The sequence below is a fragment of the Ursus americanus genome, chromosome 6, assembly GCF_024610735.1.
Source record: "Ursus americanus isolate L20-20 chromosome 6, mUrsAme1.1.p, whole genome shotgun sequence".
In the NCBI taxonomy this organism is placed as follows: domain Eukaryota; kingdom Metazoa; phylum Chordata; class Mammalia; order Carnivora; family Ursidae; genus Ursus; species Ursus americanus.
The window spans coordinates 82,325,255-82,352,226 of NC_142132.1; the positions used below are offsets into that span (position 1 = coordinate 82,325,255).

Below are 26,972 nucleotides of genomic sequence, written 5' to 3' on the forward strand. Positions count from 1 at the left end.
TGAGTGATGGAAGACTGACACTCCTGGGATACCTCTAACAATAAGGAGCAAGGTGATTTAATTATCAAGAAGAAAATCTTGAGAGAAAGTGAGCAACACCAAACACTTGACCACCTATCAAAAGAGATGATTTGCTTTAGGATACAAGGAGAACCAGGGGGAGACACATTCCTCTTCACCCACAAGAAGAACTTCAACGATCAGGAATATCTAATCCTCAAATCCTGAGAGTCTACCTTGGTAGCCCATCTGCTTGGTGGTTCTTCAAGTACGAGGACAACAACCTCATTTGTCAGCTCCCTACTTCTCATGCCCTTATTTATCCTAGTTAAGAGTCCAAGATCAAGGAGGAAATATCTTTCCGTCTTTCATCTTTTAACTCAGTGTTTTTTAAACTATGGGTTTCAGCCCATTAATTAGATGTGGAACCTATTTAATGAGTCAGGATCTAAAATAATTTTTTTTATTTAGATAGAATAGAAAAATATCAGAATCTACTGCTCATAGGAAGGGTAGAATTTCATGAAAATTTTCTTTCAATGTATCTATTTTTACATTTCCATAAATATACTGGGTAAATGTATTTCTTATTGGGGGGTTATGGTTTAAAATAAAGTTGGAAAGCCACAACTTTTCCTTATGCTCTGTAACCTGTCCTCTCCCCCTGCTCCCGTTCACTCAAGACCTCACACCACAAGTTACTCCCTTGTCCTTCCTATTGGTTCCTTTCCACCAGGAGAGAAGCATGTTCAAATCTTTCTGTCACATAAAAGTAAACAATGGCAAACAAATAACAATAATCCCCCTTCAACATCATAATTCCATCTAGATAGTGATCACTTTATATCATTTCTCCCTTCTCTCAATCTTCTAGTAAAGAAATGTCTAGGACACATCTCCTCACACGTGAATCTCTCCGTTCTTCCCTACAATTTCCAGTGGCCTCTCTCCATATACTCCTGAAACTGTTCTTACCATGGTCACATGATGCATATGGACTAAATCCCAAAGAAGTCTCAGTCCTCACCTTCTTCATCCATACCCTCAGCAGCATATGGTTCTGCTGGGCACCCACTTAGGCCCATAGCTCCCATATATGCTCACATTTAAGATTCTCCCCCCACCCCCTTTCTTTATGGGTTCCTTTTCTTCTTATCATCTCTTATATACCCATGTCCTTAGAGGCGTGGTCGTGGGCCTTTCCTTCTCAAGATGCCTTCTCTGCCTGGGGCAAGACTATCCACTCATCTGCCTTCAATTCTCTTCAAATGTGGAAAAATCCCAAGTCTGTATTTATAAGATATCCCTGAGATGCTGAATGATAGACAGGAATGCCTCATCACATATCTGACCTCTCCACTGCGTTGGCTCACAGGCATTTTTTTTTAAGATTTTATTTATTTATTCGATAGAGATAGAGACAGCCAACGAGAGAGGGAACACAAGCAGGGGGAGTGGGAGAGGAAGAAGCAGGCTCATAGCGGAGGAGACTGATGTGGGGCTCGATCCCATAACGCCAGGATCACGCCCTGAGCCGAAGGCAGACGCTTAACCGCTGTGCCACCCAGGCGCCCCTCACAGGCATTTTTAACTAACATGTCCAAAATGCAATTTGCCATCTCTCCCCTTCATTTCAGGCCTGCAATTCTTCAAGGGCTCCCCATCTCAGTGTCTGGCACCACTATGTACCCAGTCACCCTCATCAGAGGCTTCAGAGACACCCGACTCCTCTTTTAAACTCATCACCTCATTCACCCTCCTCTGATGAGATATAAATGAAATAAACACTCAGGACATACAAGCTGTTCCTATTTCTGCATGGTCCACTCGTCATTAGGCAGTCGAGGACTTCCTTAAGCCTTAGCCTAAGCAACCCTCACTACTCTCTGGTGTGACCTCGTCCCTGTACCCCTAATAGTGCCTCTTGGCAGAGCTTTTGCAATCACCTATTTAAATTTTGTCTTCTCCATCAGACTATAAACTCCAGGAAGAGTGTGTGCATTTCCTTCTTATTCGCTGTGTTACCTCCAACACTTTGATGCCCCATGAGTATTTGTTAAATGAATGAACAAATGTTTGGAAAATTAACGAGCTCCCCATAAATAAAATATTAAGAGAGCAAACAATGATTACCTGTCAAGGAAGTCAGAACAGAGACTCATGCAACAAGTGGAAAATTAAGATTAATACCCCTTAGATTTCTAAGATTTAACAGTATTTTATTTGGAATATATATTTGGAAGATATACTTGGAAATATATAGATTCTTTATCCTTTGTCAGATGAAAATGATTTTCCTTTATTAAAATAAACATTAAAATCAAGATATATTTACTTACCTTTGCCATAATATCTGCATAAGCCATGTATAAAAAATCTTCCTCCAGTTTGCTATGAAAAACAAGAAGAAAACCTGAGTTTTTAAGTATAAGGTTAGTCATAAGGCTAGTCATATGCAAAATAGCCATCACTGTATTAAATAACCTTTATTTTTCAGCCAGTATGCCTTTTTAAAATGAAATAAACACAAAACCTAGGCAAAGTCATCATTCAAAAATATGGTAGAATCAGACAGCAAAGATATCAGACCTAAACAGTTGACCCATCTTACCTTCCAGAAGAAGCCTTCAAGTCTCACAAAATAAATGGTCTATTGATTTACACACAAATATAAGAGCTCTGATTTTCTTGAAACTACACAAGCTGAAACAAGCAAGTTTAAATGAGGTAGGGGCTTTTGACAGCAGAAGTGATATTTGACATTTGATGGAAAGACTCCCCAAATTACTACGCTACTACACTGTTCAAAAATACAACAGTCATAGTGATTCTTAAAAATTAAGAAATATGTTTAACAGCTTCTTCATAAGAAGTATGGAAACCATGAATCCATGAAGAAAGGTTTCCATCCCAAAATACCTAATATTTGCAAAGTTATTTTAGCAATTCAAAGGTTCAGCCATCAGAAAAATTCACTCATGAAAATACCTCATTACCTGACAATGCCAGACAGAGGGTTGCTCTATGCTTAGGGATGAGATGATTTTGTTAGTTAGGAAATAATAAGAGAGAGAGAGAGACATTGTGAGAGAAGGATGGATCACATTGGCTACGAGGCAGAAATGTGCATTATTGTGGCATGAGTAGAGGTCAAATGAACTTGTCTACACTCTCAAAAGACTCATGAGGATTGGACTGATCATTACATTATCTTCCAGCTTCTGTAGGAATGAGTGAAGCCCAGGGCAAAGTAGGCTCCCTTCTGCATGGCACGGAGGCAGAGAAATGTTTTATAACCTCTGAAAGGTTTCACCCACAGAATCTCTGCAGTGCTCCCTATTATGAGCAAATGCTAAGCCCATCTGAGGACACAGAGGTTTAACTACACAGAGGTTCGGCCTTTGTGGCTTTGGCGAATTCATCTAAATAAGACTGTAGAAGCCACAGAAAATGGAGAATGCCCTTAAAATAGACCTCAAAGAAACTTCTGTTGAGATGATGGCTTACCCACCTCCTAAAGGTTTCCTGAGACCCACCGCACAATGGAGACACAATCTACCCAGAATATTTGGGTCACCATTGGCCTCCACACATTTTTTCAGACTGGAATTTGCTCTGGGCTCCTCAGTTTTATTTTAAAGGCCATTTGTGATAAAGAAAAATAAATCATAAGATTCAGGATCAACTGCATCAGCTAATGACAAAATTGTTACCCAAACTGGAGCTTATAGGTAGACATTAAAGCCTGAACTTGAATGAATGTTGGTCCCCAGGTGTATGGCAGACTGGTCTTATCTCGGGACAATTCTCTCTCCTAACAAGAACAAGATGAAATTGCAACATGAATGTGTGAACCACAAGATACTCAGACATGGGTTTCTTTATCTGTTCTTCCTATGCTCACACGAACCCTCCCAACCATACCATTTCTCTGTTAAAGCTGTTCGACTAAACAGAAGGATGAGCTGATGGAGGGGATCAACTCTCTTCGTGCCTTCCTCTTCTTCTGGAGGGTCGGCTCCAGGCTTCTACAAAAAAAGCCACATTGATAAAATTTCACATTAAATGAAATGTGCACACAAACCCAGAAGTAATATGAGGCTCGGAAGAATGACTCAAAAGAAAGCCATTTTCTTCCTGCTCTGGTGTGTGTGTGTGTGTGTGTGCATGTGTGTGTGTGTGTGTGTGTGTGTGTGTGTGTTTTACATGCATTGTGCATGCACGCATGTCTGTGTGTTACATTAATCAATGTGAAACTATGCAGCTTAAAAAATAGATATTTAATAATTGGACCAAAAAACACTGTGAGCAAGGATGACTCACATCATTTAAAAATTCTGAATGCTATTCTCAGAAGTAGATTCACAGCTGGGAGTATATTTGGTACAGCGATTTCAGCTTTAGGGAGTGCTCAATTTACAAAGAATTCCAATAAAATCCTAAGTCACTCCAAGTATAAACATTTAGTTCACAGAGCAGTGAAAACTGATTATTACTAAAAGAAACATTTTCCTTGCCTATGCAAACAATGGCAGGTAAAGAATGCTAAATGACTTCATGCTTGAGCCACTTACACATTTTTTATTTTCAGTTACTTTAAACTTAAAAAGAATAATTTTGTACTGTTAGACCTTTTAACATGAGGAAGAGTATTAAGCATTTTACTCAATGTAGAATTAATCGTGACTGTTCGTTGAATGGTTTAATGACTTTTATATCTCCATTGCCTTACCCATTCAGACTGATTTTTTTCTCTGCATAAAAGATCTTCTTTTCCTGGATTTATGGTTTAATATTGTAGATACAGGGTAAATTTCTACAAGATATCTAATATTCTATGGGTTGTTTTGGTTCTAAAGACAAACTGAATTCAATTAAAATATATGGAGATAATCAAGATCAAGCTTTCATGAATTATATCAGTTTATCCAATATTCCCTGATAACTTGTGAATTAAAAAAATAACTTTTAGAGAAGAGGTCTTTAACTTGGGAATCATGAAGGCTCCAAAAAGTCTGCAAAATTCTACCTGACCATATGCTTATAAATTTTCCTGAGAAGATGGCTTTTATCAGGTTTTTAGCAGGTCCGTAACTTAGAAAAGATTAAGACAATGGCTTCCCAGAGTGCTCTGCTCTCAATACAAGAGCATCGTTGCCAGCACAGCACGGTGGGACCAAAAATCTGCTTGCCATCTACTACATGTGCCATGACTTCCTGTTCTTGTATCCAGTCTATCACTCTCTTCCCTGTGTGTTTATAAAAAACAGCTACTTTTCATTGGCTTTTGTTAAACTTCACTTATGTTTGGTGAATAACTCCATTATGGTTCAGCTTTTATAGGTCTATACTAGTTCTCAGGTGGTTAAAGGGGCTTTGAGGAAGAATTTAAAAGAATAATGGAATCAACATTTGGTTAATAATAAACTTCTACCATTCAGCTTAACTTCTGAATTGCATGATGTTGAAGACATCTCCTTGAAAGAAGGATAAAATTTTCCCTAGACGCTGAATGCAATGACAAGAATAAGTTTCCCAGGACGAATGCACTACAATGATATTTTCTCTTTGATATGATATGATAAGTGCTCACACCAATGTTAGTCCACCAAACCCAAACCCTCTTTCATCTTATAACCCCATTAAAACATACTGCTAAATCTTCTATCAGTTTATCTTCAAAATAGTGTTCTTCTGTTTCAATCCAAGACTTTTCATATCCCTGAAGAAAGAGATTGACAGCCCGATGCCTAAAAGATAAGAACAATTCCAAACAAAGAGTTTTTAAAAATACATTGGAAAAGTATTCTAGTGCTGTGTCACTGGACTCTCCATGCACTAAAAAAGATAAAACAATACATTTCCTACTCGTGATTGACTTATATTTAAATGCTGGCTCCGCCATTTCTAAGCTTCATAACACTGGCCAAGTTATTAACTTTACCAACTTTCACTTTTTCCATTGATAAAACTAGTAGAACCCCATCTGCACTTCAGTTTTGCAAGAAGTAAAAGGAAATAAACAATGTAAAGCACGTTTGGGTAGATAGATGGTCATTAAGGGGTGGCTATTATGACATAAGGTGGCTCTGGATAAACCATGTAATAAACATTAATAAAGGAATTATTCAGTGTTTGGGTTAACATTAGATACAGGCCCTGAGGATTGCAAAACAAAATGTACTATGTGAACTTAATAGGAGTATGTATCCAAAGACTACATCCTAGAACACTGAAGATAAATGGTTGCCTATGAAATAAAAGAGCACCGAATACTAAAAGAATCAATAAACTCATCATGAAGTTGATGAACGGTACGGATAAGACTCCACCATAAGAAAGTATAAAAGAAAGTCATGACCATAAGGAAACATCATGAGAGAATATCAGAAGTGTTAAAAGGAGACCTGCTATCATGGGATGGAAAGCTGAGCCTAGCAGTACTAATAATGGTGGGCTATGGGGTCATGAAACATATGGTCAGATAGGTTTATGAAGGGCCTGGAAAACCAACGGGAGGAACTGACGATGCCCCTGGAACTGCTAGAAATCGCCGTAAAGTCCTGTGCATGAAACAGTCATGACAAAAGATGGGCTCAGCCTTCCTGGGACAGCAGAGTCACCTGAGCAGCTTTGCACAAGACACTTGCTAAACACTCAGAGAAATGCTGACTCAATAGGTTGAAGCTTGGGCGCTTCTGCAATGAATTTGAGTGTATTTCCCCAGAACACCAGGTTTGAGAACCACCGTAAAAAGGGATACAATTTTGAAAAGGTTTTATCAGAGACAGTGGATCAGCAGACTCTGTGACATCGGGGAAATGAGCTCAGAATCTGCTGCCATCAACCTGACAAGAGGCAATAAACAAGTGAGCTGAAGAGGTGGTCATAAAGGGAAGAGAGGCCATGTGAAACAGATCAAAGAAAAATCTGGCGGAACTTGGAGCATGACTGGATAGGAGTGACCAGAAAAGGAATAAGAGTATGAATTCAAGGTTAATGTTCTATTGACTAACTGGTGACACCATAATGGAGTCAGAGAATTAAAAGGAGCAGGTGGTGTGAGGGAAAATTCATGTATTTTCATACTCAGTGAGTGTGCCAGGGCAAGGAATCCAGCTGGCTTAGTGAAATGGGATTGTGTGAAGTTTCTTTGCTTTGTTTGGGGGGGGGGGGTGGGGCAGGGGTATTTTCATTTTGTTTTAATCCCCGACTCATTTATTTATTCAAATATATACTGAAAGTCAGTGTTCTAAGTGCTGAGGATATAAAATTGAACACAACTCTAAAGGATCTCAACGTCTGAATCAGAGGGACAGACAGGCCCAACACTCCAGGAACCTGCCCACAGCTAGAGGTCTGGAAAAGCATCCTAGAAACAAAGAGGAGAAGGGTTCCATCTGCAAGGAGTGGAAGGGCATGGTTTGGCCAGATGTTCCAAAAAAGAGATGCCGCTGAGCCGAGTCCTGTTTGGCAGATGTGGGGGTGAGGCCGATGATACAAAGCTCTGAGTGGAAAGCACAGTTTCTTGGGAAAACTACAAGGAGGCTGAACTGGTACCTCGGCCATGGAGCCAGACTCAAATGTACCAGGTTGTTTCTCTATTAACAAGTACGCTCACTATAAGAGAAGGTGTGGGGTCTGTTAAAGGCACTGACATTATTCCCATGAACTAGTTCCATATCGGTTCTTCTCCCCAAGATGGACAATCCCAAAAAATAATACACAACAATTAACATGTATAGTGTTAAGTTCCGCTCTAAGCACCCTCAACCCATTAAGTCATCTGACCAAGTGCAAGAGGCAAATCTCATCATGGTACACATGAGGAAACCTGAACAGTCAGGTAAGAAACTGACCAATGTCAGGCAGCCATCAGCTGAGATGCCAGAATTCAAATCAAGGCAGTCTGAGCTCCTCATTACCCCACCCTGACTCACATAGGTGAGCAGATTTTCCTTGGTATTTACGAGAATTTCACAATCACACTGTAGACCACAGTCCTCTGGGAACACCCAACGAAGGAAAACAAACTCAAGTATTACACAGAAGAACCAAGGCATCGCTTCTGTCTCTCAGACTATTGTACTCATATTAAAATAGACACTATACTCCTACTGCTTAGTAGGGAAAAAAATAACTTTAATGTATTACAGACATTAAAAAAAGTCTGACCTTGGCAGATTGTATAAAGGAGCCATCCTGAAGCAGGCGACCACCGCCCTCTTCCTCTGCTTGGACAACAGCTTGTGCCACACCGCCTTCTTCGATCTCTGTGGGTGCTCCACCTGAGGTAAAACGATGCCCAAAATTTTTAAATATTTAAACCCCAAACTACCCTCCAAAATATAGTATTAAAAACCTGTGCCTTTTAGATTAAAAACTTTTGGAACTTCAATTCCAAAAGTACCTTACAAGTATTAGGGAAAAACCCATGTCCTAGAAGTAACCCAATGCTAAACTGGAAATAGGTTTGAATGTTTCAGATTTTCTTTAGTCAAAATATAGTATTTCCCCAGTAGTGTGTACTTTAGAAGCTATGTCATCTCTAAAAACCAAGGAAATACAGGACCATTTTACATAAAGTCATGTTTTCAGAATTTGGTTATGGTGCCAAAACATATTTTTCATCTATATGAAAAATTAACCTATTCTTATTTATGTATCCATTTTAACAAATTTTATCCTAAGCGTTACAGCAGTCAACACGAATAGAGGCAGACACAGAAAATTCTACTGAAAATTCAACTGTTCCTTAATATAATAGGATGGAAAGATGACAAGGCTTCAGGAACACATTACTAGGAATGAAGTAAAGAATTAAATTTTACAAAAATGTTAAAATACGTAATTATTTTGTTAGAGAGGGACAAATGAGAATTCAAAGTTGCAGTAAATGAGGCAAGCAAGCTATTTATTTAGCTAATGGTGTTTGGAGCTCTAAGACGAAAAAGAGATTAATTATAAGTATTAGAGAGAAAAAAAACCCCAACATGTAATTCTAAATTAATTAGTAGTCTCTAGGTAATTGAACACTGTACTTCCCAGACTGTAATATCTCCGGCGCATACATGTAGATTTCTGGAAGAAATAAAAATGTTACGTTAGCTAAAATAAATAAAAATAAAGTCTATTATCCTTTGCAGTAAAGGGTCAAAATATGAATGTCATAATGCCTGAAGAAAACATTAACAATGTCTGGACTACAGTGGTTTGAACTTGTATAATTGGAAAACACTTATTTCTGTGATGGTCATCCCTCCACAGGATGAGTAAACACTTTCTGATAATTGTCCACTTCAGTTTTCCTCTGGATGATTGTGTTAAGTGAATCGAGGGTAGTACTGGTCAACTAGATCCAATGCATTCAAGTTCCATTTTGAGACCCAGGCTGTATGCACCAGCTCTTTGTGGGAATCAGCATTCTGATCAGCGTGTGTGACAGTCAACAATCACAATAAAGTACCAAAGCACTGAAGATCCAGTAGTGAACATGGTAGAAAAGGTGTCTGCCATCAGGAAGCTTACCACTTGGCAGAGCATTTTATTATACATGAGAAGTCCCAGAACAGAGAGGTTTCTTCTAACTGTCCGAATGCCAGGAGGTGCTGATGTGTCAGTGGGGCTCGAGTTTGAGTACTAAGAAATTGCACGGGGACAGGTTACTCTCATGGGACCAATGACCAGATGGGCAGTATAAAATATACAATTGCAAAGGTTGCTGATACCAGAGATAAGTTAAATCAAGTATCTGCTATGCACCCATTATTTTGGCACTGAGTTTAGCAAGTGAAGATATTCTTTGCAAGCTACTCTATGACCAAGTGACTACTTAACATTATAATAGAGGTGCTGAAGGCATGAAATCCTCTTGTGGCCCATCTTTCACTCTTTTCTAGTCTTTGATAATTGATGATTTCTCCTTACTCATATTCTTAACAAAGTGAATAGTTGACCGTAACTAAAATCTGACCCACTTACCTTTTGCTAGAAAATTCCTTTAAGATCACAGGGATCACCTACTTGGCAACTAGATTAAGTCTGGACTCCTTTTAGAATCACCTACTTGGCAACTAGATTAAGTCTGGACTCCTTTTAGAATCTATTGAGCACATTTTGTATCCTGGCACGTCTGTATCATCACATCTTCATCTATTTATGTGTCCACATGCTCTACTATATGGCATGACCTAACTTGAGTAGAGAGACAGCGTTCGATCCCTGGAATCTACAGAGTTAAAGGCTGCCATACGGTCATGCATGCAATAAATGTTCACGGAGGGAATGGCTCCATCATAAAATGAATCTCACTACTTTACAGGTGACTTCGTTCATTACAATTGAATCCAGTCATCAATAGAATAAAACATCATCAGATTTCAATAAGCTTCATTTAATGTATCTAAGATTCATTAAAAAATCCAGACATGAAAACTAGGAAGAATTAAAACCTTACAGTATGGGGCAACTGGGTGGCTCAGTTGGTTGAGCATCTGACTGGATTTCCTCTCAGGGTCATGAGATCGAGCCCTGCATCAGGCTCTATGCTGGGTGTGGAGCCTGCTTGGGATTCTCTCTCTCCCTCTTCCTTTGCCCATCCCCCACCCTCTCTAAAAAAATTTAAAACAACAACAACAACAAAACAAATCTATGGTAGTGTATTGCTGCCAGAAATAATTCTCTGGTACACATTAAATAGACATTTAATAGTCTTCTTGAATATGTATAAAATTCTGGAAAAACAACTCTATGACTTTATATGTTATCAAAATTTCATTACCTTAAATCTTTTCATCTGCTGAGTGATAATTTGTACTTATTTAATATTTCATGAAAATATTATGGAAATACTTAGGGGAATATTAAGTTTCCTAAATTTTTTTTATGTATTAATATTGTGGTGTTACACAATGTAAATACAAGTCAATAGCCACGTGGTTTAAGGGTATGCCAGTTAAATCTCATCAGGTGCAGTGATAAACGGCACGGCATGGGAGAAGTTATTAATGTTTGAGGGGCACTTGAGTAAGCAAGAAGGAAAATAAGAGGGTACAACATTAGGTGATATCCTTAGGTTATTTAACTGGTTGAGGCAGGGATAAGAGATCACCAGATGATATAAGATAGGAATCAAAGAAAAATGTTTTTTATTGTTATGCCAATATGGTCTGCAAAACATTTGGGTGACAAAGTTCCTGAGAGGACATATGCCCTTTTACTATTTTATATTTGTTGTAAAATGAGAGACCTGCCATGTCATGTGAGGCCTATCATGAAGGCCCAAGGACAGATCACACTGGTGGGGTCACACTGAGCTCCCTCACTTGGTGTCATTTTGCTGAATGGACCTCATGAGAAATAGGGATGATGTCTCCGTATTGCAGATATTTTACCTAAACCAGAAGATTCCTTACACAAAAATATAACCCACAGGTGGATAACGTTTCAAATATTATTGGTTTGAGAACTGCTGAATAATGAATAAGGAAATCAAACACATAGTGAACTTCGTAGTTTAGAAGTAGGATACAACTGAGTAATTATATAAAAACACTATTCTCACATAGTTTTAATATCAATGCACTGCTCTGCTCTAAATGTAATTTATTGCTGATCCTGGAGCAAATTAACTCAAAAATATCTCTAATAAAAGGAAAGGTGAAGCAAATGACCAAAAAAATTCAAATATTAAACTAGTGAAAGAATCCCAAACGTGTTGTTATGAGCAGTAATAAAAAATGATACGTAGAACATGCAATCAGGTAACTCCTGAAATTTTTGTTAGAATGATTTAAAATTAAGTATATAATCCTATTTATCTGTATAATTACAGAAATATTTTGAGAAAAAAACAATAAAACAAAGGCCGTGATATCCCAAAATACATTAGCTATATAGAGCTGTAAAAATTAGAAGCTTGGAAATTTTGCTTATTAGATATACGCACTCCTGAATCATATATCCTGTATAACGAATATGCTGAACATATATGTTTTTTGGCCCAGAGCTATCAATTAACACACATTGTCTTTAAAATGCTCTTACATGGTTAAGGCAAATACAATGGAATCAATGCAGAATCTAACCTGCTCGAGATGAAAAAGCACATTTGCTATGTCTAATACTCTTTCCACAGTCTTCTCCGGATCTGATGTATCTTCAGTCCTGTTCGGTAAGTCTTTGTAAAGAGCCATTTGCCATCTGATAGCAGGATCCTCCAACTGCAGGAAGAAGGGAAAAGTTTCAAAAATACAAGGCTATGACTTAAAGAGGGGAAGACCACTTTATTGAGTGTAGCCCAGTATCAAAACTCTGTGCAGAGATCAGGGCAGAGAATGAGCTCGGACTCACAAAATTAATCATCTAGTGGAGAAGACAGAAATTAAATATGTACAATTGTGCTTCAGGCTACTCAAGAGAAATAGAAGGTATCGTGAGCTTCAAGCTAACCTGCTGGTGGTTTGTAAGGTTCCCCTGGACAAGGGAAGTTTTGCCTAAGATGTAAGGATGAGCTGGACAGAGTCAAGGCAAGGAAGCAGACAAAGCAATCTTCTAACTTTCTCTTCCCGTTTCACAAACACTGAAAGATCTACATACTTACTTTCACAGGCAATGATATGGGATCACACTTATCTATAAATATAGGGACTCTACAGCCGAGCTTCATCTCACTGAAACAAAGATATCAATATAAACCGATGGAGGGCTAATAAAATCATATTCTATAATAAAGGAGTCTTTTTAATACTGTCAAATATCCTGAGTGGGAGATATAACTGAATTCTGTATGTTTTTGAGAAAGATTATTATAAAATCATAGAAACTGAAAAATATAAGCATGCTTACAAGGAATAGATCACATTACTTCAAAGAAATAATATAGAAACAACTATGTCATTAAAAACAGACAAAGCAATCCCCTTATATTCCTCTTCCCCTTTCAAATTTCCATTAAGAATGGGAGACCAAGGGCAATGAAGCAGAAGTAAATGGACAACATCCGAAACTGCAGAACTCCTAGTCTGAGAAAGCATAGTTAGAAATGTGAAAAATAACTTTCACCTAGAGGCGAACACAGAGTTTTGCACACTGAATGACTTGTAAACACCATTTGTCCTTTGATAAAACGAAATGTTTTTCCTCCATATACTTTTTCATCTGAGGACTGTGTTTGGTCCTTCTAGATTTTAATACACATGTTTACTTGTACTTGGCTAAATGAGCAGATCTTTATTCTTTCTAATATAAAATTACTCCTTCTGGCTCCCAGGATTACCAGTCCTAGAATCTCAAAACAATATATTTGCGAAGGTGTTCGGCACGAAAGAATTCATCTTCGGTTAAGTCTGTACGGCCCCGTGATACGTGTGCCTACCTCACAGCACAGCAAGGATAAACTGAAATGCCAAAAAGAAAATCTATGTATTCATTACCACTTTATTTCCAGGTCTCAGTCATTTGGAGGTGAAATGCTGATTAGAAACGTGTTTCCTACTCTGCTCTCCTCTTTTTTCCTGACGCCCCAGTACACAATATAAATTGTCCAGAGTACTCCTAAGTAACCTCTAGAATATAATGGAAGAATTTCCTTCTGCTTCTTCAAAACAACCTTTTTCATTTGATTATTTACCAAGAGAACCTTCCTTAATCACTACTCAGTAGTGATTGTCCTAAACCATGGTTCTCAAAGTGCGGTCTTGAGTCCCCATGGAGACCCTTTCAAGGACTACATGATCTCCGCAAACACCCATGTATGTAGCATAAACCCTTCCCTTAAGGTTTAGCTGCAAGCTTTATTAGTACATTTTAAAATGTTCAAAACCTTTTTGCTATCTGAAAAGGGATCACGCTCTAATGGGAATTCATCTCCTGTTCTGGACAAGTTTATAACTAAATGTATGACCGAGTACATACTCATCAAAGTGCCCATGAAATTTGTCCTAAATCAATATTTGTTTCTTGTGAATACTGGAAAGGCACGTCTCACCTTTATCATAGTGTAGTCCTCGGTGTTAAAAGAAAAAGAATATGGTTTTGATCTTGGAAAGGAACATTTGAGTACCCAGAAAAGCAAACGTCATACTGTAGTCACTACTTTTTGACATTTGGACATTTTCATAATTGAGAAAATTCTCCAGGAGGGACACCAGAATGGAAGCAAATATAATAAACTGCTAGACTTCTTACACTGCATAGTGGGTTCCATAAACAAATGAACAATTTATCTCCTAGTAAAAAATTTCCAAATAATAGTAAATGCTCACTGGACTATGAAACGTACTTCCAGCAATTTTTTTAACCCAACATTAATAAGTAGCTGTTCTCATGATTTCTATTCATGTTTTCCTTCACTTCCCTAGGTAAATTCATTTATTCCTAACACAGCAAGTCTTAATATCTCCTACGTACTAATGACTCTGAAGTACGCATATTTAGTTTCTGGTCACTAGATGTAAAAGTTCAAATTCTTGTGGACATCTGTCTCCATGTCCCAAAAGTCCTCAAACACCTAAGGAAGGAAATTTCCAAACTTTATTTCAAATGGTGACATATTTTCTTCAAATTATGAGAATCTTCAATGATTTACTTTAAAAATCCATCATTTCTTATCTTGAGAGTCTTTAATACCGAAAGATTTGCAAGTAGAATAAAGACTGATTAAAATAATGTATTTCCACGTTAACTGCTAAAGTAACATTATTTGTAGTACTATTCTAAAGAGAGATTAACTAATGCATAAATACTAAATGTGCTTAAATCTGGCTTACCTTGCCTTGTAAGTGAATATTACTGCGGATTATATCTCGTACTTCATCCTCCGTGTCTTTCTGTCAAGAAATAAATGTTACCTAAAAGAAGTCTTACAATGCATCAACTGTCACAAGTCAACAGAAATAACTCTAACCTCTTTTGTAATAGTGTATATGTCTGAATAAACATATTTACAGGATTTAAATACATATCATCTGGGGGGTTCTTTTTCAGATCATTTCTTGATACTTCTGTGACTAGAAACATGGTAACAACCTACTTTAATTCTACAGTAAGTGCCTTATGACTCAGTGGAACAGAATTTCCAGTTCACAAGAAGTGGGGCAGACATAGGCTCCCCTTGGGTTCAAACAGAAGTCTGTCTCCATCATTCGCTGAAATCTCCACCAAGGAATTTTGGCACTTAATGATATCCCCCAAGACCCAGTAATAACAAGGAGTGTATCCTGAGAATCAAATACTAGAACCGTCCACAGAAATGCATCCATGCAGCCCACTCCGCTACAACCTCCCCACAATTTGGTTATCTCACGGTATCCAACTCTGGATACACAGAGAGGGCCTTCATTCAGTGTGGCAATAGGCAGAGACGAATATGCACTCCAATTTCCCTAAATATAAAATAGTAACCCCAGTGTCTATTTTTGTAAAATTGCATCTGCATGGCCATGAAGAGAAAGCACAGGGGCCCTAAAGAGATCTAGAGAACTTAAATTTTGAAGCTTGCAAAGGCAAAGAGCTGCTGATTTAAAAGTCAACACCGTACCCAACTACAATCAGCACAGATGATTCTTCTCACATTGAAAAATTACCCCTCAAAAATTTGAATAGACTTCTCATAACAAATTTTATTATAGAGGAGTTCATATGAAATTCTTTTTTTTTCCACTACTGGGAACTTGTTTGCATCTTTTCTCTTTGGTTCCTCAGTATTCCCTGAAGGTGACTAACATAATTTAGAAATAAAACACAGCCACAAAAAAATACGCAGTCTCTGTATTTGAATGGTAAAGTCTATGCAGTGAAATGCTTAACAGAACATTTAATGCACATGAAATATTGACACAGAGCAGTGAGCAAAAGGAGTGTACACATTTGAGAGCGTGGAGGTCAAGCGATAGTCAGCACTGGTATGAACAGGAAACTTACCATACTGAATCGGTTTTTGGCCAGAGCAATGAGCTCCTGGTCCCCCGGGGCACAGATGTTCAACCCGATGGGCAGCAGTCGCTTCAGAGCTGCCACTATTAGAGAAGTCTGCATGGAGTACCGATCTCCTCTGCGCTTCATTTTCTTCCTTTCCTGGTCAGAAACAGCCGCCTACGGAACAAACCAAGGGCTGGACTCTGTGACTGCTTTTCTCCCATTCAGAACTATGAACCTCTTCTAACTTGACCAGGGTCCATCTTCCTTATTTTCTGTTGGTCCCTATTGTTGAGAATTCTTATCCTCTTTCCTTCTTAACATCTCTTGCTCATTTGCAAGTCCTACTTTCAGATTCCCAGGTCATGACAACTCACTGGTGTGCTTTCCATACCCTTTGAGAAGGAGAATGCACATGGCGATTTCAGAGGAGCAGATGGATATGTAAAAATCCATGGTCATTTCAAATATTGTATGTTTTATAGTTTTCTTTTTTTTTTAAAGATTTTATTTATTTATTTGACAGATAGAGACAGCCAGTGAGAGAGGGAACACAAGCAGGGGGAGTGGGAGAGGAAGAAGCAGGCTCCTAGCGGAGGAGCCCGATGTGGGGCTCGATCCCAGAACACTGGGATCACGCCCTGATCAAGCTTAACGACTGAGCCACCCAGGCGCCCCTCTTTTATAGTTTTCAATGCTTATGAGGAACAATGTAAGAATATATGGTTTATTTTTGTTTTGACAGATGCTTGTTTTGAAATATAAACTCTCTCACACATGTACGTGGTATATATAAAACCATTATAAAATATATTAGCCTTTCATATAGTTTGCAGACTTGTCTCCCCAGGGCATTAACCCGTCTCCAGTGGGAACAGACGTAATATACTAATTGGTGCAACGTAAGTATTCAGGATTATCTCTGGATGAACTGCTTACATCTGAATACCGCCATGCTACTTCACGGTTCTTCCACATTTTTTTGTTAAATTTTATGTTCATGCCTCAGGGTCACTTTAAATGCAGAGTCTAATTTTCACTGGGTAATGAGTATTATTCTATTAGAAGGGCATACTTAAACATCAAAATTAAAATAATTGTCCCCTATGCACTTCCTTATGCATGTTAAATTTCTTTGAAGCAATAAAACAGCGAAGATATTTTCAGGATAATGACATACTGTAATAGCTTTGGCCTACTGAGAAAAAAAAAAAAACAGAAGAGAATTTAATATACAAATGATTTGCTTTCCCCCAAAGAGACAAAAATCTATCACAACATGTAGTAAAGCAGTAAATAGCTGCCATCATAAAGTAATGGTAGCTTATATATTATATTATTAATATTATGTAATGTATTTTACTATGGTATATATTATATCTTGATATATCAAACCTATAATATCTGAACTATAGCAATAAAAATTGTATTCACTTTCCAAACAGATGTACTTATAGCATGGATCCTGTTCTTATCTTTACCAATTTGTAAGAAATTATTTTCAGTAGAAAATAGTAGAAAAAACCCAATGAATAATTATTCTTACTATTACATTGATTAACCCATAAAAAATGGATCAGTGGTTTTAAATGAGCTCTTTGCTAAAGGAAATGCAACCACAGTGATAAAAATAATTACCCAGATAAGGAACCAACATCCTAAAAAATTAAACAAATTGATACATATTATGCAAACATATTTCTATCCAATTCTGGTAGTTTCACTTCAGCAAAACAACAGCATACGATATGTTAATGTCTACATTTTGTTGGTGTTGCGGTTTTCTTTGATTTTAACTTGTAAAGTTCTTTTGGTTTTATGTCTATATAAGCACAAGGAGCTTTCACCTGGTTTGATATTTATAAATATTTAAGTGCCATGTAATAAAAATAATTAAAATCAACACTAAGGGCAACTACAAATCACTCAATTTTGAGAAGCACCAGATAAATAAATTCCTACTTATACCACAGGAAATGTATAAACTGAAAAGAGAATTTGCTATATATTTGAACACTTACGAGTGATATGTCCACTTCTAGTATAAAGAAATTAAACCTACAAACAAACAAATATCCTCAAGTACATCTATGTCGGTTGGGTTTTTTCTCTCTTCAGTGCCCGTTTCCTCCCCAGACTACGGAGCTCTGTTAGGGCAGTGGTTACACCTGTTTTGTTCCTTTCCATCTATTCAGAACCAAGCACTTTGCCTTGCACATAGGAGCTGCTCAGTAATTTGAGCAGAACTGCTAAAGCCACTGGATTTGCATGATATTTCATTTTTGACCAGTTCCTAACCTTTGAATCAGAGATGAACATCCAACAGCATGGTCAATATATGGGCATACTTAAAGAGGAAAGTAGGACAAACTGACCTCTGTCATCAATCAGTCTCTGTGTCTCTGTTTCTGTCTCTCTCACACACACAAAAAATAACTCTATCAATTTCACCTAAAATAATCTAAAGCTTAATCAGTATCAGGAAAAAAGGGAAGCATTTTCTAATATTCCTACACTGAAATAGCCTACCGAAACAAAAATCAGAGATATTTATTAATAGTTTTAAATGATATTTTAGATATATTAATTATAAAAATGAGGCTAATGATCAAAAAGACAACAGATAACAAATGGTGGCAAGGATGTGGAGAAAAGGAACCCTCTTACACTGTTGGTGGGAATGCAAACTGGTGCAGCCACTACGGAAAACAGTGTGGACGTTCCTAAAAAAGTTAAAAATAGACCTACTCTGTGATTCAGCAATTACACTGCCAGGTATTCATTCAAAGGAAATGAAAACAGGGCCTCAAAGAGATATGTGCACTCTCCTGTTCACTGCAGCATTATTTACAATAGCCAAGATACAGAAACAACCTATGAGTTCATGCACAGATATATACACACAGTGGAGTGTTATTCAACTGTGAGACAGACAGAAATCCTGCCACTGCAACAACAAGGGTGAACCTTGAGGGCATCGTGCTAAGTGAATAAGTTAGAGAAAGACAAATACCATATGATATGATATGATATCATATGTGGAATCTAAAAGAGCCAAGCTGAGAAAAACAGAGAGCAGGTGGGGGTTTCCAGGGGCCGGGAAGTGGGGGGAATGGGGAGATGCTGATCAAAGGGTTTATACCTCCAGTTAAAAGATGAATAAGTTCTGGGGATCTCAGATACAGCAGAGTGATTAGAGTTAATGATACTATGTTATCGACTTGAAAGTTGTCAAGAGAATAGATCTTAAGTGTCCTCACCACAAAAAATGAATAGTAATTAATATGCCATGATGTGGGTGTTAACTAATGCTATGCTGATAATCAGGTTGCAATATAGAAATGTATCAAATCAATATGTTGTTGACTTGTTTACCTTACATTACATAATGTTATATGCCAATTGTATTTTAATAAAGCTGGGAAAAATAGTGGGCCTTTAAATAACTAAGGTCAGCTGTTACATTTCAACAGGAACTGAAATCTTAATACAAAATACAATATAATTCTATAGCACAATAGGCAAAACCCACTACTTTTTTCTCACATCAACAAACAGGATTTGTAATAGATGCTACCTGCATGTGTTTTTAAAACAAGTTATGAAATTAAAAACTTCAGCAATGCTAGCCATATAATGACACAATGTTATATACTTTGTACCAATGCAGCAGTGAGTCTGGAAAAACAACAGTAGAGTAAGACACACACAAATGCCCAGGTGAAGGACCGAATCTCAAACTCTTTAAATTCAAATTTTCACTTGATTTATCCATATTAATGAAGAAGCCATTATGCACCAAGCACTGCACTGAGCTTCAGAGTTACCAAGTCAATAAGACATGTTCCCTGTCTTTGTAGAACGTTCTGTCTAAAAGAAGTCACAGAGGGGCTGCACACAAGGGCCCAGGGCTCTGCTGGAAGCAAGGGCTCAGAGCAAGAGCAGGGGGCAGGAGGGGACAGGCTTCGCTGGAGGGAGGGCCCTTACCACCCTACATGTTAACAACTGGGGAAGTATACTAATAGCCCCTTGCTGCAGTCAACAGCTGCCTTCCCCATGCTCCGGACAAAGGCACAGCTGGGCTGCCACACCGCACATGCGGGGTCAGCCTCTCCAAAGGGTGCCATGGCCAATCTCATACTCACTGGCCTCTCTCTGCCGTATAGACTATGTACATATTAAGTCAAAATGAGGTTCCCAATCCCAAATTACCATCATCCGAATTGGCCTGCTGGCTTCAGCTGTCTATGTCCATCGTTTACCTATAATCACCTATTTTCTGTCTTATCAAGTGTGGAAATGGTATGCCATACAAGAAGCAATCATCCCTGGTTGGACGTCTGGCTGAAGACTGATATAAGACAATTTGTTCTGTGGTTTATGTTTGGGTCTGAATCTCCATTCAAAAGAGTTCCTTTTTTCTTCTGGACTCTGGGGAATGGATCGATTGGTACTGTGATGTCTGTGGCAGACAGTTTGAGGCTTTGTCAGAGGAATCCCTGAAGCCTTCTGCATCATTCTGTTCTCAGCATTGCGGGGGGGGACACCTCCTGTCCATTTCAGCTTCGGATGTCAGACCTATGGCTGCCGTCCTGTTACCCATTCTTGGCACTAGATCTGAACAGGACAGCCTCCTAGGAAAGATGTTACCCATCCCCTGACCACACCCACTTTCGGGTCCTTCATGCCATCTGGCCTTGGCAGAGCACCTCAACGACATTGATAAAAGTATAGTTATGATGCTACTTTGGCCAACACAGGGACTTCCAAATCTGTCCAAATGCTGGAACACAAGGACATCATGATTCCTTTGGTAAGACAATATAACATGTTGGTATATTGGACTTCATTATTTAAACTAGAAACATTACAACTAGGATAAAAGTTCATGGTACTTATGCGATATAAATTTCAAGCACATATGCAGACAAAACCAACAACACATCTTAAAAACAAGGAAGGAAAGCATGATCACTCATTTCTACAAACTTCGTCAAGGTCTCCTGGGTGGCTCAGTTGGTGAAGGGTCTGCCTTCTGCTCAGGTCATGATCTCAGGGTCTTGGGGTCGAGCCCCACATCGGGCTCCCTGCTCAGAAGGGAGTCTGCTTCTCCCTCTCCCTCTACCCTTCCCCCTGCTCCTGTTCTCTTTCTCAAATAAATAAATAAGATCTTTAAAAAAAATTAAAATAAATAAATAAATAAGTACTTCGTCAATATTGCTGTTATTTCCTATGTATCCTGTCTCAGAGTGTCAGCAGTCACATGGTAAAGAATTGGAAAGCTTTGAGAAAATGTAGCGCGTGGAGGGGGAACGGGGGCGGATATTAAGCTGCTTCTACCCATTACTTGGCATTTTCTCCCTGCAAATGGGAGTAATTGTCACTCTGACTCGGTCTGTACCGATACCCCTGTCTGGCTTCCAGGATACACAGCACGCTGAGCGTATGCTTTGAGGATCACTGGACTGCAATGAGGAAAAAGGGAAGAGGATATCTGTGTAAGGAGAGGCAGAGCTCCTCAGCTCTAAAGACATTGCACTTATCGTGAGTTTCAGGATAGACCAGGATCATGCTCATCCTCTGAAATGAAACCCTGACCCATTTTGCCCTCTCTCTATGCCTTTGTTAATACAGTCCTAAGTTGACAACACGCTGTCAAAGCAGAGACATTCACTAACAGTCTTCAGTTCAAAACATCCACGAGACATGTATTCCTAGCACCGCACCTCATGACGCATCAGCTCGCTCTTCAGGCTAACTGGCAGACCCAAGGAGAGAACAGTTCTCATCTTTTATGTCTGTTTGCAGAGCACAGGCACATAAATAGCTTCTCAGGTGGACAGGTGTTCTAGGTATGCAAACCTTCAGCCAGGCTTAGCTTTTAGCTCATGTGTAGTGGTGTCAAATACTTGGCGTTTAAAACTCTAAACAAGACTAGGAGCATTGAGTGATGCTAGGCAGCTGTCCTCATGGCCACCAACGAAGCAGGCGACAGCTATTAGTCATTCCCGGGGTTCAGGGAAGCAGGTGTCCTTCCCACTTGAACTCTCTCGCATCATTGACAGAGTTGGTAGAGACTGATTTCCTTGTCCAGATGCACACTATTTTGCATCTCTGGCCATTCAGCAGGATACTTTCTATGTTACCCCCATGTAATATATTCATTTTCTTATTTAGTGGTAATTTGAACAATAAAGGTGTGAATTTTAAAGTGTTTTGAATGTTCTTCCCCTCCCCAACATGAGTGACAGAGAAAACAAAAATCTAGAGTCATGCACCTCATCTCATATGTGAGAACCCGGAATTCATGCATGTGGTTCTTAAATAGTGTTAACTAATTATTTGATGTTTACATATTTGGCACACATAAATGCACATATATTTAATATTGATGAATAGACGGTATTGATTAATTATATGTATATTACACTGACCTGCAAGAGTGTGTGTGTGTGTGTGTGTGTGTTGAGTATGTCTTTTTACTCTGATGCTTTGACATCTTGGGGTGTTGCTGATCTTTGACTGTGCCTCCCAATGCTGGTCTTTTCCTACAGATAATCAATTACTTTCCTGCAAGCATGCTTTTCATATACAAACCAACCAACCCAGAGTCTCATATTCCCTAATTATATCTTTTACCTGGGTCTCGATCCTCCTGCCCTAACTGCTCCAGGGCCAGGAACCAGACAACAGGGATGCCCCTATACCCCAGAGTCCATTGAAATCACTCAAACTAGCCAATCCTAAACCTCCTTAACCTGCTTTGCCTGTCCCTTCCCACAGAAACCTCAATAAAAGTTCCTGCCCACCTTTTCCCCCTTGTTCCCTCTCCCGCATCCCTCACCATATGCCATGCCTTCGGTTTTTAGGGAACTGCGAGTAAAAACTTCTTCCTTCACGACAGTCATTTCTGTGTCTATGTGTCTTACCATACCTACTCAAAACAAATCCTGGGCACCCTTAAAACTGTGTGTATGCATGTGTGCGTTTAATCAGCAAACATTACAAAATCTCTAAAACATCAGTTGTACACCTTCCAAAAAAATGTAGAAAAAATCAATCAGTGAAAGTTACATTCAAAAATTTTAGAACAGTGCAACAGACTATAGTAATACCTTTGACATCTTTGACTTGGTGTCAGTGATAAGGAAAGACATATTGTTGATTTCATTCTGTACCACGAAGTTCTGCTCTTCTCTTTTGAAATTCTGAGAAGTTGCAAAGAAAATTTCAGTTAAAACCACATAGACAAGAAGTCCCTGTAATTAGAGGGTTACACAGGACCCAAAAGTTTCTACAAAGATAAGCAGTAATTTGATATGTAAGACTTACCAAGAAAGGGGAACAAACATTTCTTTTAAATATCCAATGAGGGTGCTTGGCTTGGGGCAACAATTCTGGGAACTACATATAAATACGTGTGCTTCGAAGGTAGGAAAACTAAGATCCAGACTATTTAAGTACCAATGTCACACACCTACTGAGGGGTAGAATGAGTACTCAAATCCCAGTTTAGCTGGTGAAAGGCATACATTGCTTCTTGGGAGAAACACAGGGCACGCACGTCTACGATGTAACTTCCCATTCTGTCAGATATTTTATCTACTTTCTCATTATTATCTACTGCATTACTATATCTCACATTATCTACTATAACGTTATTTTATTCATTTTTAATTCAAGGACATAAGAACACAGGCAAAGTCAAGTGCTTGGGCAGTGATAGTAAAGACGGCAAACACAAAATGAAAGCAGGGATAATCAGAGTTTTAAAAAGAGAAGTTAATGATCTCAACATATGCCTGACTCTGTGATGAGCAAAACCCAAACAAAATGATTTCCTAGTAAGTATCCAAATACGTTAATAACTGATGAGTAATAAAAGATTTTGTGTGAAGGACAGTGAAAGGACTAAGCTTTGATTTTCATTCAGCTCACATTAACATTCTGATCTTACCATTCATAATAATACGGTTGCTCAGAGATGTTTCACCTTTAAATATCTGGGGAAGAATATATATGACACATACTAACAGATTTGGGTTTTAAATATACCCACGAGATTCAAAAGTACATAATTCAGATTTTTTTCTTACTCTTGAAATTATCATTAGACATTCATCTAAAAATCTACTGATTGCGATAAATACTCCTCCAAATACTTGTTCCAAAATTTTGTCTTGCATATAAATTTCAAGAAGCTTTTTTGGTATTTTGGTGATTGATGAAGTTGAAGAGTCTCAGTTCTTAAGGAAAAATATGCAGTTTTTCGTTTTCTTAAGTGATTTACTCCTGGGCTCTGGATTTCAAATGTTCCTTCAGAAGCACCCTGAATGATCTAATGCACCCTCTCAACATGAGTTATACAGGCTCAGAGATCATTTGCTTGTATCTAGAGGAGCATAAAGGTTCTAAAAGAATTTTAGACATCATGGAAAATGAAAGTCAATGTGAAGATATAAGTGCATATATTTTAAAAAGGCATGATTTCACATATTATTTCAGTGTAGTTGTGTTTTATACACCTTTTGGTATCAAGTTTGACAGACTCCTCAGAAGTAGGTAATAAATAATATTTATTATCCTAAACAATAAGTAGGAAAATTTTATTTTTTTAAAAAATATGACGTTTCTAAAATAAAAGAATTTGTATAACAATCTGATAAAATAAATTGGGAAGTCACCTCAAATAATGAAGCTGAGGTTGAGGCTTTATTTTTATTTTCTTGGAGTCTCCCATTTGCAAAGTGCCATCGAGAATTATAATTGACCTCAAAATTCTAAGCTTTTGAAATAATTTGGAATAAATGCTCACTTACCCATATTCTGCTAGTTATTTGAAATATTTACAGAATACTCTATCAAGTTCTTATTACTGAAATCTTTTTCAGATTTAAAAATATAGAGTTCTACTTGCAACATACAAAATAGTGAAAATTCACTAAAGATGTAGTTTATAAATTCTATCAACAGAAATCAGAATTCCTAGCAGGAACTATATTTTATTCTAGCATGTGAGCAAAACTAAACTCTGGTAGAAACAAAAGTACGTACTGCTGGAACAAATTTAAAGAAGTAGTACCTTTTCAAGTAAATAAGTGTTATCTTGTGATTGAAAAGCAAAAGTCCACCATAGCATTTCTCAAACTAGGCTGAGGGCTCCCGGGGGCTTAGCAAGACATCTACACAGAGGAAAGCCTGGAGGATAAAAGGCCACATCTCTAGGTCCATGTTACCCTAAGACTGAGGGGCAAACAGTGGGGAGAAAACCCACAAACACAATAATGGAGTGCAACTAAAAACCCCTGTGATTTTTCCTAAATTCAAAAGAAGGTTTACATTGCCTCAAACTACCTAGGGGAATCTGTTCTCTCTCCACACCAGTTAAATGACACCTAGAAAGCAAGCTTGAGAAACATGGTCCTAGGTATTTACTAAAGGGACTGGAAAATTGGTCAAAAACTTGAAAGCCCTCAACATAAACAGCAAGCACTGTCGATATTTTCCTACTTACATGGGATTTCGACCAGTAGATAAACACTTCGGCCACCATGCGGAACAGGTCCTCTGCTTCTGGGTTAGGCTCTTTTAGCCACTTTGCCCTAGATCATGTAATAAATAAAGTGGTTTCTCAGTTATTCCTTCGAATCCTTTTTTTTTTTTTAATCACCCACTCAACGTCAAATTTGAAACCAAGTCAACTAAGGGTGAGCCTGCTGCCCACAGAGCTCACAAGTGGTTTCAGAGTCCACTTGTTTAACATTTAAAATAATTTAAACATCGTAACTGCCAAAGTGCTAACTTTAACCTGCAAAAGGCAGCCTGCTCCAGAATGTGATTTCCCACTGCAATTCTGAGATGCTTGGTGACAATCGCCCTGTCTATAAACATTCGGTTATGTCACAATCATGGACAAGCTCATCACACAAAGAAGCAGTTCCACTGAGACACAACAAACCCAGCAAGGTCATGACTGAATCAGGGAAATGCATCACTTTTGGACCCTGTACCTGTTATAATCCACGAATCTAATCAAGAGCGGGTAGAAGGCATAGAGATCTCTGGCCAGCGTGGTGAACTCATCAAGAATGAGAAGTTCTGCCTCGGACATATCCCCCCTGGCCTCGGCCTTCAGATGGTCCTCCTCAGACACAACCATCGCTGCTTTTTTCTTGAGTTTCTCCATTAATGGCAAGAAATGAGTTTTCAGGAGCTGAGGTTTCACTTTATTTATAATGGGCTGCGAGAAAACTGTTTGAAGACAGACATTAATATTCTGCCCTGCATCAACATTCGTTAAAATGAAGATAGATTATAATTACAATTGTAATTGCATGATTTACGCCCCCCCCCTCCCCCAGCACATGGCTTCTTTCAGGATTCAGTTGCTGTTCAAAAATGATTACTGAATTGAATTTGATGTGCTTTCTTGTTTTTTGTTTTTAATTGGCAGCTTTAATTTTGTTTTTCCTATTCATTTGGAATAGGAAAAAAAGAGAAAAAAACAGAAACATGTTCATTCACTTCAGAAATCAATTATTCTCACAAAAAGAAGAAAAAAAAATCCCCAAATGGTAAAGTTCCTCTGGTCCTTTCTTTATAAGGAATATGCACCACTGAATAATTATGAGATTACATCCAGTTGTATCAGGTCTGCTTTCCCATCCTTGCCCCAATGGGAGACTTACATTGCCCGGGACACTGTTCTTTTATTTACTACTAATAAATGTAAAAGAGAAAACACCCTACCGTAAATTAGTAAGACATTGCTGTATTACTCTGGAGTTTTTAAAGTAAATGACTAATTTCCTTCCTTCCTTCCTTCCTTCCTTCCTTCCTTCCTTCCTTCCTTCCTTCCTTCCTTCCCTCCCTCCCTCTCCTTCCTTTCCTTTCCCTTCCCTTCCTTTCCCTTCCCTTCCTTTCCCTTTCCTCTCTCCCTTCCTTCTCTCTTTCTTTCTGAATTCAATTCTTTAAAAACCCTTCTTTTCATCCTTGAAATTGCTTCCTGGGACACATGGATGGCTCAGTTGGTTAAGCATCTGCCTCCAGCTCAGGCC

At 38.3% G+C, this 26,972-nt stretch overlaps 1 protein-coding gene across 3 annotated transcripts in view; it reads right to left on the reverse strand.

Annotated features, from left to right (window-relative positions):
* The window catches only part of RYR2 (ryanodine receptor 2), a 718,243-nt gene that overhangs the window by 89,268 nt on the left and 602,003 nt on the right, over positions 1–26,972 (reverse strand). For all 3 annotated transcript variants that reach the window (XM_087863178.1, XM_087863177.1, XM_087863176.1), the window contains 11 exons: positions 25,926–26,166; positions 25,430–25,517; positions 23,031–23,123; positions 15,922–16,092; positions 14,769–14,828; positions 12,087–12,221; positions 9,045–9,081; positions 8,176–8,287; positions 5,654–5,750; positions 3,925–4,028; positions 2,340–2,391 (listed from right to left, as the gene is read on the reverse strand). In XM_087863178.1, coding sequence (XP_087719304.1) covers positions 2,340–2,391; positions 3,925–4,028; positions 5,654–5,750; positions 8,176–8,287; positions 9,045–9,081; positions 12,087–12,221; positions 14,769–14,828; positions 15,922–16,092; positions 23,031–23,123; positions 25,430–25,517; positions 25,926–26,166 — 1,190 coding nt within the window. The remainder of the gene's footprint in view (positions 1–2,339; positions 2,392–3,924; positions 4,029–5,653; positions 5,751–8,175; positions 8,288–9,044; positions 9,082–12,086; positions 12,222–14,768; positions 14,829–15,921; positions 16,093–23,030; positions 23,124–25,429; positions 25,518–25,925; positions 26,167–26,972) is intronic.